General features: G+C 28.7%; 1 protein-coding gene across 1 annotated transcript in view; it reads left to right on the forward strand.

Moving 5' to 3' along the window:
• Positions 1-12,906, forward strand: part of LOC118198230 (uncharacterized) — a 59,677-nt gene that overhangs the window by 24,477 nt on the left and 22,294 nt on the right. Inside the window, exons 4-5 of the mRNA XM_085821389.1 lie at positions 1,295-1,683; positions 6,573-6,939. Of these exons, the coding sequence (XP_085677515.1) occupies positions 1,545-1,683; positions 6,573-6,939 (506 nt within the window). The 5' untranslated portion in view covers positions 1,295-1,544. The remainder of the gene's footprint in view (positions 1-1,294; positions 1,684-6,572; positions 6,940-12,906) is intronic.

The following is a 12,906-nucleotide window of genomic DNA, read 5'->3' on the forward strand; positions in this document are numbered from 1 at the left end:
ATGATGAGTTAATACTTATCATAGAGAATTTTTTATGCTTAATATCTTTTAAATAATGAACAAATTGCTTGTCTTTTATTTTTGGTATTTGAATCTCTAACAAAATGCATTGTTTTTATCTTAATTTTGAAATAGCTTAATGAGAATAGGGATACAGGCTGGCATTAATTAGGAGTTTTTCAGATCCTGGAAAGATTGTCCTTTACCTAATGTATCACTAGTTTACTTTATTTGTGTTAACTGCTGAATATTTTACATTAAAGATTTAAAGAAAAAAGAATCTGCTTATTTGGGATGGGAAATTAACATAGTTATATCAGTAAGAAGAGTTCGTTGTGTATGTTAAGTATGTGGCAATCAGCTTTTAAAGTGATATATTAATTTTTAAAAAATATATTTGTATATTGATTTTTCCACTTTTAAAGGCCCAAGTTTTTTTAATATGAATGTTTGGTAGAATTACTGATATTTAGATAATTTACAATGCTTATTATAAAAAGTTCACTGTAATTTATTAACTCTTTTTATAATATTGTTAGTTTGTCAGCATTTTAAAAAAAATATTTTAAATTTCTAATAATGTTGATTTTGGTAAAATTGTTATTGGTAATTTTAATAACTTTCTTGGCTGAATGATATACATTGCTTTTTACATGATGTGATTTCTTTATTATATACTCACTGTATTTTTCAATAACTAATTCATATATTTTTATTTGTAATAAATAATTTTAGTTTGTCAAATAAAATTTTTATTTATTTTATTAATTTCAAACTCTGTATTCTAAAATTTAGGGGAAAAATCACATTAACTTCTTTTTAAAAATAAGTTATAATGATTAAATGATTTGTGTGTAATTATGTGTTTGTTGTTGATTAAAGATGTGTGTATATTTTGCTGTTTTCACCATTTGATATATACTTTTTTAAATGAACTGATGAATTCCATAACCTTAAAATTATATTAGTATGTTTGCATTAAAAAATACTATCTAATCATGCATAGATGTTAATATTCATTGGTATTATTTCCCATACTGCTTCAGAATTTTAATGTGTATCCTCTTATTTTTCGGTAATGATTTTATACTGCATTGTAAATGGTAAAATAAATAAAATTATAAATTTAACAATGTGTTCTTTGTAATCTTTTTAATGCAGTTATTATAAAAATAATATATGAAAATTTATTAGTTTTATATTGTTATTTAAAATTTGCCAATATATGTATATATATTTAAATACTTTTAATAGTTCTTCCTTGTTTAAAATAACATGTTTTAATATTTTACAGTTTCATTGAAGAAAGTGAATGATGAAAGAGTGATTTCATGTTATAGTATTAGATCACCAAATTTGAGAGATCTTCCTCTGTTCTGTAGTCAGAACTGTATTTATGTAGTATGCAATAAAACTTTCATAATGAAGAAAGAATTGAAAAGGCATTTAAATCTTCGTACAGGAAAGCATTTGTTTGCACTGTATGTAAAAAGTTATGCGCAAAAAGGAACTCTCAAGAATCACATGAGAAGGCATAGTGGAGAATGTCCATGTTAATGCTACATTTTGCCCTGAAGTGTGTACTCACTTTATTACACTTCACTATCATCTTTAGCCCATATGAAATAATAAAGAATCTGCTAAAGGAGCAGAGAAAGGGCAATTGTCATAGAATATTTAATAGTTAAGTATCAATTTTTTTTATAATGCTTTGTTCTGATAAAGTATGCATCCTATTTTTTTTATTCATATAAATAATAGGTTTGTTGTAACTGTTGCATTTAGCTGCCAACTCTTCCAGTATGTCGCAGTTCCCAATCTCCAAATAGATCACTGAATCTTCCAGTTTTTAATTGTGTATTTTCACTAAGGAAAGTATAAATGAATTTTATTGAATTAATGAAACTTGAGTTTTGCAAATTTCATTTCCCCTTCTCCAGCCAGTGATTTTCAGCCAAATTTTTCTTATTAAATTTTATTTTATCTGAATTTTTTTTTAATATACTATAGACATTTTTAAAATTGTAGATTCAGTCAGTGTTTAATTAGTTAATAGTACGAGGGTCATTCTGAAAATTTTCAGATACACATAGGTTTTTTAAAGTTATACTTGCAAAATTTTAGTAGTGATCAAAGTAGTCTTCTCCAGCATCAGTGCACTTCTGCAGGTGAATTTTCCAAAGATTAAATGCCTCAAACCATTCACTGCTTGAGAAATCAATGAAAAAAATGCATTTATAGCCTCATCAATCTCATCTTTGAAATGAAAACAATGTCTGCGTTTTTAGATTAAAAAACAACAAAAAGTCACATAGCTAGATCAGGTGAATAGAGTTATTGTTTTATATCTCTGATGTGTTTTTGTTCAAGATATTCAACTGTCAATCTTGACGAATGAGAAGATGCACTGTTTATGGTGGAGCATGAGTCCTCTAACATTTCCTTCTTGAAGAATTTCTGGAAGACACTTAATGGTGTACCAGTTAGCTGTGACTGCCTTCTGTCCTTCCAGCTTGATGGCTTTGACCAATCCTGTACTTCTGAAGAAACAACATACATAATTTTTTTTATGGCACGTTGTTGTTATGGGCATGGGATCATCTTCAAAGATCCATACTTTACTTTCTTCACATGTTTGAACATCAAAAAATTGTATGTACGTTTCATTACCAGTTACTTTTTCAAAAAAATGTGGTGGCCACTGTTTTTAAGTAATTTAAAAGTTTCTTTACTGATTCTGGCACGTTACTCTTTTTGGTGCTGAGTTAAATTATAGAAAATGCAATGGCAAATGAGTTTTTTTCCATATGCAATTCTGTATGAATTGAAGAACACATTTTGCTTATTTCTGTATGAATTGCATATGTAATTCATAAAGAATTTTATGTATGGTGGTGGATCCAGTGTTAGTTCCTTTTGCATCATTTGGTAGATGCAGCAATTATCATCGATTAAAATTTTCCATATGGCAGACACATTATTTGGGTTTACTGCTGACAGTGGCCTTCCTGTGTGTCCTTTGCCCTGAAGAAAGTTGCGACCTCTGTGAAATTCTGTAAACCATTTGAATACAGTAGTACGAAATAGATCTTCATTTCCAAATGCTATTGGTAGATGTTAAACTCATTCTTGATTTAATCTCACTTCAGAATCATAGTGCAATAATGTTCTTGCATTAACTCCATTTTTCCTTCTGCCTAAAATTTATTCTGCACTAAACTAATTGCAGTTGTCCAATAAAGAAAATCAGCTGCTGGGCTAAAATAGTTCCTATTTTCAAATGTAAATGTGAATTTTTTTCTGCCACTTATCCTGTGCCTGTATCTAAAAAATTTCAGAATTACCTATGTGTTTGTTTTAGACCAATATAAGCACATTGCTAAATTTATCCACACAATACTATGTACATTAATTGTTCATTTTATTTTTATTATATTTAAAAGTACTACTCAGGATTTTCTCAGTAAAAAGTGTTTCCTATTTCAAGGTTAGCAGGTATGTGGTTGTAATTTTTAAATTTGGACATAAAAATAAAACCTGCAGCACATGCAACAGCTTTTACTTTTAGCCTTGCTGATACAAGGCTAAAAGTAAAATCTGTTAGATGTTAGGAGGTCTAATGTTTAGTTTGCAAAATTCATTTATTAAACTGTTAGCTATATAGAACAGTATTTTCAGTAATTTTATTGGATTTAAGGTGTTTGAGTTCAACATTTTTAATTTAAAAACAAAATTATATGCAGTATATTTTGTTGTGAATATATTTTATATCTTAAAACATTAACTTTTGAAAATATCAAAGAGTATTTAAATATTGAATTCTAAGATTATTCAAGTTCATTACTCTTTTGTTGTTTGCTCGAGATCTCTATTGCATATTTAATATGAAAATTGATTAAAACTAGTAAATGGCTTAGTTTTTGAGTGATCAATTAAATAAAACAGGGAAAACGGAAAAGAAAAAGAAAGGTTTGAGAAAAGAAAAAGAAAAGCTTTTTATTATTTAGTAAATAACCTCAAAATAAAATGTTTAGCATTTGCATTGTCTAAAATTCCTGGATTCAAAACATAAGCTGTGATTATTTTTGGAGGTATGTATTTTATCACTGTATTTTAGTTAAGTACCATTATGTTACTGCATTTCATAAGTTCACGTTTTAAATTTTCATAATAAAGGAAATATTTCTCAAATTTGATCATAATTAAGTGTTTCATATTTTTTCAGAAATCCTATTACGCACTATGAAGTAAAAGATTTCATTGAAGTCCCATTTTTTAAAGACAATATTCAATTTATTTTTTATTTACATAAATTTTTTTTGAATTAATGTATAAGGAAATGATGTCTGATTAAAAATATATTACTAAACTAGCACAGAGTAAAAATATCAGAATTTTTTTCATCACATTGAGATATTGATTTTGATGGTTACGGTGTAATAAAATATTTACTTATATAATCTTTCTGAATAAAAACCAAACATTATATTATGCTCTAATGTACATTTTTTCCCTGGTTGCTTTTTAAAATGGTATATTTTGATGTAAAATTTCAAACTGGTATTAAAATGTATTTAAATGAAAACTGGAAGTTATCATGTTACTGTGTATATGGCTTGGTTGCACACATCAATAAAAGGATTCTTATATATGTAGAAACAATGAACGTTTTTGCATACAAGAAACTCTTCAAAAGTTCCCAAATTGGGTATAGGCAACATTTATTTTCCTTTTCTATGCTTGCAAGTATACTGCACAAAAAGGATGCTTGCAGTTATGCTGTTCAAAAAGGATGCCTATTTGAAAATAGATATCCATGTTACCTTCCATTTCAGGCAACATGTTCTTGCATTGTAGTTTTTTTAGCACTGCTATATTTAAATTGGTTTTGTGATCTAATCAGTGATGAAAATAAACAATACAAAATAACAGCATGTGTGTATTAAATTTCTTGAAAATTTCAGCTAAGTGTTAAAGAAATGCATCAGATGTTTAAACAAGCTTATAGTGAGAATGCTTTTGAACAGATGGGTAATCCACATGATTTAAACAATTAAAAAATAAAAACAAAATAATTGAATTAAATATCGTGACAATAAGTCTGCTCACAATTCATTTATAATGTAATTTTTATCATCCAAAAGCATGGCAGCTCTTCTTTATTTGCCAGATGTAATATCTTTCTTTTCCTAAAAATGCCGTGAACTGAATTGTGAAGAATTTGACCCCCCTTAAAAGAATGAATATGCACATAAATTCTGAGAATCATAAAATTGCTAGCAGTTGTGGCTAAAGAATGTAGAAGAAGAAGGTGACTTTTTTTAAAAATTTTATTTTATGTAGGAAAAGCTCTAGAATTGATGTGAATTTACAGTCTGGCAGAGCTGATTGTCCCTTGACAAACTGCTACTGCATATTGACTTGTATGACAGTTTGAATGAAATATGCAAAATGCCCTTTAATTTTTTTTTGAGAAAATAATTTTTTTATTATTACATTTTAATATGAATTTTACTTTTTTCGATTTTTATAAGATTTTTTAGAGGGATTGATTTTTTGTTAAATTTAAAGTAAGATAATAATTATGAAATTCAAGGCATTTTGTGACTAACATCATTCTTCAGTATTATTACTAAATATAATCTCATAATTGAAAATGTTTTCTTATTTAAAATTATTAATAACAATAAATTGATAACCACATAAATTTTGTGATATAAAATAAATACAATATTCAATATACATAAAAAAGTTCAGTCATATATAATACTTGATTAAAATTATATTTATGATAGTGTATTGCTTAAGTGATCTCAGAAATGGCAGAACAAATGGCAGAACAAAAAGTAGTTAAGTGATGCCAGAATGTGTTTGACATTTCCCATATATCCATTAATCAAATTATGGAACATTGTGTTATTTTCGTTATGTAAAATGGCATGAATTTCAATTGGAAAATGCTTTTAGAATGGTACGTATATTTTTTTTATTCGTATTTATGTGGTGGAAAATTTTAAATGTTTGACAACCCTCTGTTAGGCTAAAAAAATTGCTAAACTTAAGTTCTTATTCTATTATAACATTTACAAAAGAAGAAAATATTCAGTCTACTAGAAGATTAAAAAAAGTAAAAGATTAAAAAAGTTCTTAAGAGGTACATTTTAATTTATTTTGCATTTCATTACTTCTAAGTAGGTTAAATTGTGAAATAGTTAAGTGTTTTCATTGCTATTTAAATAGACTGTTAGCTTACAGATGTTAACTCATTTGAATGGAGTAGACTAATAATTTCAAAATAGTCACTCTATGATTTTTTTTGAAATTTTTATGTATCTGATTTCTAATTATTGACTTTTTGTAATCATACAGAAACTTAACTTTTGTGTGAATTTTCTGTGAATTAAGGATTCTTTTATGTGAGCTTGCTCCTAATAGTATAATAATAAAAGTTCTTCTGTGGTGCAGGCAGTTTTGTTATTGATCAAGGTGTTATTTTAGCAGTGTTTTGTGTAAATGAAGTAATTTTTCATTTGTTAGCTTTAATTATATATGTTGATGTTATTTTTTGACAGCTTCATTAAAGACGATGAAAGAAAGTCAGACAGTGTGTGATAAAAACATCTTTTCATTCTCCAGTACTATTGCAGCTTCCTCCAGTGAACTTACTCATCTTTACACTTTGCATTTTTGTCATATATGCAATAAATCTTTCAGTTTAAAAGGAAACTTGAAGAAACATTTAAATCTTCATACTGGTGAAAGACCATTTTGTTGTAATGTGTGCAAGAAGAGTTTTGCACAAAAAGGAAATCTTAAGATACACATGAGGATACACACTGGGGAACGTCCATATGCTTGTAAATTTTGTAGCAAGAAATTTTCTCAATATTTTGCTTTAAAACGTCATATCAGAACTCATTTGAAGCCATTTTCTGCATGAAATTCATCAGTACTATTAATCTTGTTTATGTTTTAAAAGACAGTTTGCATGTTTAAATCATCAATTTAAATTTTTGTTATAGTTCTGCATACATTGCATATTTATTCAGATGCAATACAGTGCAAAGTCTGAGATCTGGAATCATTGAAATTCTAATTTTAGATCATCAGTTTAAATTTAATAAGATGAAATGTAATAGAAATTATACAGATAAAAAATGAAATTGTTGTATGTGAAATAATGAAATATTTATGACATTTAAGGGAATTAAAATTTATAAAAATAACTCAATATTTATTTGTTTTATTAAACATTTCAGTTCAGGTTTTTCAAACTGTTTTTTTTTTTTTTTTTTTTTTTTTTTTTTTTTTTTTTTTTGTGCAAATACTTTCTATATAATTTTATAGCTATACATAATTTCTTGCTCAGTTACAAAGCTCCATTGTTTAGGTCCTGTAATTGTTATGCTGAGAATTATCATTAAAAAGAAATGGAAATCTTTTCATTCTTAGCATCCTCTTTGTCACTTTCCTCATGATCAATAGTGATATATCCATGCTTTCACTTTGCAACTCTGGAATTAGACATCCTTTTTGGCATAGTCAAAAACTGAAACTTTAAATTTTGATAAGATAACAGTAATAATAATAATAATAATAACCTGCAAGAAATAATGAACTGGATCAAATTAGAAAGTAAAGGAGAAGTGCAATTTGCTGTGTTTTTGAACATAGTTTGAATGTAAATTCCTTGGAATCTAATTCTTTCTTCCGTTCGTGTTCCTATGCCCAATGAAAAGAAACTAGTATGAGTAACATCCTACTGCAGACAGGTATGTTTTGAAGCTTTCCTAACTATTTAGGTTAGATGGAAAATTGCTGGGCCATCACAGCCATTCAAAGGCCAAAAGTGTAGTCATGGCTAGTGTCAGTACAACGCCAGTTAATGTATTGTTACTTTTCTTATTCTTCTGACACCAGTTGTTACGTTATTTTCTTCCTTCACGTTCGTACGGGGTTTTTTTTACAGTCGTCGAAGATCTACTATAAACAGTCTGACACAATCAGCGACACAGCCTTCACACTGTCAGGCAATAACGGTGGAGACAGCTTCACTGCAAAGCACCAGAGTACAGCTCCCGACTCTGCTCGGTCGTTCTCGGATCTCCACGCACTCTCAAGACACTCCACACTACAACTCGAAACGCATTCGACGACACACAGAGCACAGCTCCCGGTTCAGTCGTTCCCGGAGCTCAACACGCTCTCTCAATGATGCACTAACCGCAATACACTACGAGACTCTTTCGGTGCACTTGACGACCCACTCGGCACACGCTGCCCAACTGTCAACTCGCTCGACTCTGCAGGGATTGACGAGACACCAACTCGATACTAACTATCTCACACTCCAGATGAGGCATACACACTGACTGCGGACCAGCAGGGTTTATATAGCTTCCGGCTTGTGTTAGAGAACATTTTGGGCTAAACCGGTAAGAATTCGTTCCAGAAGGTTGTCCATCCGTTCATGGCATTTCGCCAATTTTGTCGGCAAATGAACAATTTCTCGCCAAATGTGGCAACCCTGCCCTCCCTTTCCATTTTATGGCAACCCTAAAACCACTTTGGGAAGAAGCTATCCTACCGTGCCTGGATATTTCATAACAGTATTATTATTGGCCATGGTGTGATTCCTTAGCCAGCAGGTGTTTGAAAGTGGTGTGCATTCATTTCAGTTAATTGGGAGAAAAGTCACATTAACAGCACTTGTTTTTTTTTTTTTTAGTACTATTAGACATTCCTAAACTTTGTGAAAAAGAAGAAGTTAAAAAAAAATTCTGCTGGTCCTTATGTTGGACATTCTGATTTCGAACATTGTACTACATTATCATGCATTTCTTAAATTATATGAAATGTAACCTTCCAAAAATGTTTAAATGTGTTTTTGCTATTACTATCATTTCTGTTTTAAAAAAATTTGTTTCTATGGTATTTAAGCAATATTAATACAAAGAAAAGCAATATTATTAGAAAGAAAGGAATATTAATATTGCATTATGGATTTTCATTAATGCAATAAGTGTATTGTTTTTATGTAAGTAACACATTTTATTCATAAAAGAGAAGGTTTGTGCATTTATCCTGCAAAATTAACCTTTCCTGCTTTATAATTTATTGTTGTTTTCAAATATTTTCGTGTTTCTGTTGAGATTTTTCCAAGGAATGATGATAGCATTATTTTTTTCATAAAAATGGCTGTAATACTTTCGTATTAAAATTTTAAATGATTTTTAAACTGATGTTTTTTAAAATGACTTAATAGGTAACTCCGAAATAATTTTTTGTAAAAATCAAGCTTTACTATTCATTTGTTCTGTGCAAACTATTTTCATGTGGGTGATTGAAATGTGATTACTTTATAAAGTCTTAATAAAGTCTTTATAAAGTCTTACTGTTTTCCATTTGGTGGCAAATATTCTCTGTGTAAATTGAAAAGAAGTTACTTTTCAATGAGATTAAATGCTGTTTTTTTTTATGTAAGAGGGAAATACTGAAGAATTGTTCAAAGTAGCTGTTTTCATTTTTCAAAAGTATATGACTTAGCATTTTTTAAGGTCAGAAACATATTAACAAAGGAAATAGCTTTTAAGTTCAAATTTGAATCTTTCAATGCTGATCATAATTTTATAATTTAATTGTTGAATGACGTGTATTTTAAAAATTCATTCTGAAATCCAGTTAAGCTGTCTGAATTTTCTAATTAATATATTATTTCATGTATTAGTTCTGTGTGAGAAAAGGCTAACACTTTTTTCTGCTTAATATCTTTTAATAATTCTTGCTAGGAAAAGTATGTATTTTCTTAAGATGAACTGGCATTATGTTTATGTTACTATAATTTTGTCTTGTGTTGCATTTAATACAAAACTTTCAATAGCTATTGACCTTGCTGCAGTGTAGCTTTGATCCACCTTTCGAGGGTTGGAATTAAAGATATCTCTCCCCAAAGGATTTTGAAATTGAGGAATTGTAAGTGTTAACACCCTGAAAAGGCATTATAATTACAAGTATTCATATTCTTTTGAATCTAGCTCAGGCCTTAAGACCAGCTTTTGCTGTCTGGAACAACCCATATTCTTTTCTTTTTTTAAAAAAAGATTTCAGACATTAGTTTGGCAAGCTAAATATTTTATGATAGTATTTATTTCACATTTAACATTTTTACGGTAGTTAAAATAAGAATTTGTTTTAAATTGAAATGAATGGACTTAGTTAATAGCAGGAAATTAAATATGCATTGTATTTTTATATATGAAAACTAACATGTTAACAATATCTAATTTCTGTACCATCTTATTTTTATTCAGGTTTTCAATTATCATTTTATTTAGTATGGGCTCATTATCAATTTATGTAGTATGAGCTCATTATCAATTTATGTAGTATGAGCTCATTATCAATTTATGTAGTATGAGCTCATTATCAATTTATATAGTATGGGCAATAGCATAAGAAAAAATGTCTTTTGCAAAATTTAATATTGCCTCTGTAAGCCATTAAAGCGAAAATAAAATTCTTTATTCAAATAATTGCTTAATTGAATAATAAAATAATGAGTGAAAATGTTGTTCAAATATGTAGTTTAGTTATCAATATATTTTAAAATTGTGTTTAGGCATTTTTTTATACATAAATGGGTTTTTTCCATTTTTGTTCCACTAATTTTAACGCAGGTTTAATTTTTTTCTAATTTTACATTTGTATATTTATTGTTTGTTATTATTTTATCATATTTTTTCATAGCACTTTCAAACATGCTAGAACTTGCATTATATTAAGTAGCTATGAGCATATGATATAAGGCATATTTTTTGAGTTTCATTTATAAATGCTTTCTTGGCTTAGATAATATTGTAATTGATATTTTATACTCGTATATTAAGATTTATTATAAATAAATGGCTTTTTATTAGCCATGATATATGAAACATTTTACTCTGATGCACTTTTTCAGTCATTAATTAATCATGAGTTTTAGAAAACAAACCAAAAAATAAAAGTTTTAAGAAGTTGTAATAATTAAAATAATCATCAAACTAACGACACTATGTGTTTAGGAAATATAGGTGAATTTTGTTTGAATAACAGATTCGTTCCTGGTATTCACAAAGCCATCTGTTTTCATTGCAAAAAATATCAGAGAATTGCGTAAATTCAGCATTGCGCACGGTTCTTGACACTGCACACATTAAACATATATGTTATAATCACAATGAATAAAGTCGAATCCCACGAGCGGGCTGACTGCATGGGCGTTTTCTTGTTTTTCCTCATCTGTGACGTATATACAAGCCAGTTTCCCTTAGAAAGTCCTCCACAAAAGGCATCCCTCCCTTTAGGCAGATAGCCCTCGTGTACTTTGCCATAATTGAATAATCCAATCCATCCTATTCTTTTCATGAAAGTATTATGCATCTCTAAGGTTGCTACCATCTAGGCAGATTTCTCACCAACATTTATGTTAGGCAATTAAGTTGCACTCTCTTAGCAGAAAAGTGATGTGAAGTCTTCCTCTTCATTCTAACATTCAGGTGCATTAACATTTTGAAATTGAATCTAAGTGGCTAACTGAATTTAACATTTTTTCAGTCACTTTAAAAGTTAAATTATGAGAAGTGCCCTTGAATTGTATAGGGATTAAGGACAAAGTGCTTTGAAATATGAATGCTTGTTTTACAAGAGTGCAGAAAATTTGTACAGCAGAAAGTGTTATCATTGGTAAGTTTCAAATTTATTTGGTTCCTACTTCAGTGAATTTATATTATGGAGGAAATATAGAAAGAATATTTCCTCCATAATATAAATTCACTTTATCCTGATTTTATCCTGATGAGATCTTTTATCCTGTATTTTCATTTATGTTAAAATTATTTGCAAGCCAACATAGGAAACAAAATCAAGAACTTTTAATTTCATTTAATTTGTCTCATTTTTAAATTTAATTTCCTGCATTTGAAATTTTATTGATCTATTGCTCCTCCTTGAAATTGCTAGAGAGTAATCATTTCAAAAATTATTTTTGCTCTTTGTGCATCAATTTGGCACCAAAGCTAAAATGCACCAATTGCATTTTCCGGCCAAGGCCTTTAAAAATACTAAACCTGTCTGATCTGTGCAATGAAGTGACAATCTGTTTGTATTGGTATGTAATTTGAATAATTTTTGTTTCATTTATCATTATGATTCTTATGTTTGAAAGTTACAGTTTGTTTATGGTATAATTTTCCAAAACTTTCTGCCATTTTGAATTTTCTCTCCCCCCCCCCTTGGCACATCAGTTTCATACCAAGGCTAAAATGCATTAGTTGCTGTTTTAGCCAATGCCACTATAACTGACAAATACCATAAAGTCTAATGTAACCCTTAGATCCAAAAATGTGTATGACTTCCATAAAACTAAATTGTTAATACTGAATAAAATTAAAATTGGAACTAAAAAGACTGTTTTAAAGGCTCCAGGCTTTCCTTCTGCAATTTGTGCTGTAATTTCAATAAATTTTGGATTTTAATAAAATATTGGAATTTTTAAAGAATATGTATATTGCAAGTTTCGGTATGCATATTTTTTGTTTTATTTTATTCAACTGTGGCAGTGTATTTACTAGCATAATTCCCCCCCCCCTGCAAATTTTACCTGTTAGTTTTTTCAGCATGTGAGTGTGAAATGCGTACACAAATAAAAAAGTACATTGTGTAACTAAACAGGATATTATTAAAATTAATAACTTTCACTTCTTTGAAATACAAAATTAAGTGTTGTTGGCACACACATTTTTTTTTTTTTTTTTTTTTTTTTATTAATGTATGCCTCAGAAATCATGTACACAACATAATTTTCCCATCTTGAGGTGAATCTAGTGAAAAAAGAGAGGAATATGTGGGCAGACACACTATATTTCAAAA

Source organism: Stegodyphus dumicola, chromosome 7 (genome assembly GCF_044657685.1).
Source record: "Stegodyphus dumicola isolate Sdum_Otavi_A_Nest chromosome 7, ASM4465768v1".
Lineage (NCBI taxonomy): Eukaryota > Metazoa > Arthropoda > Arachnida > Araneae > Eresidae > Stegodyphus > Stegodyphus dumicola.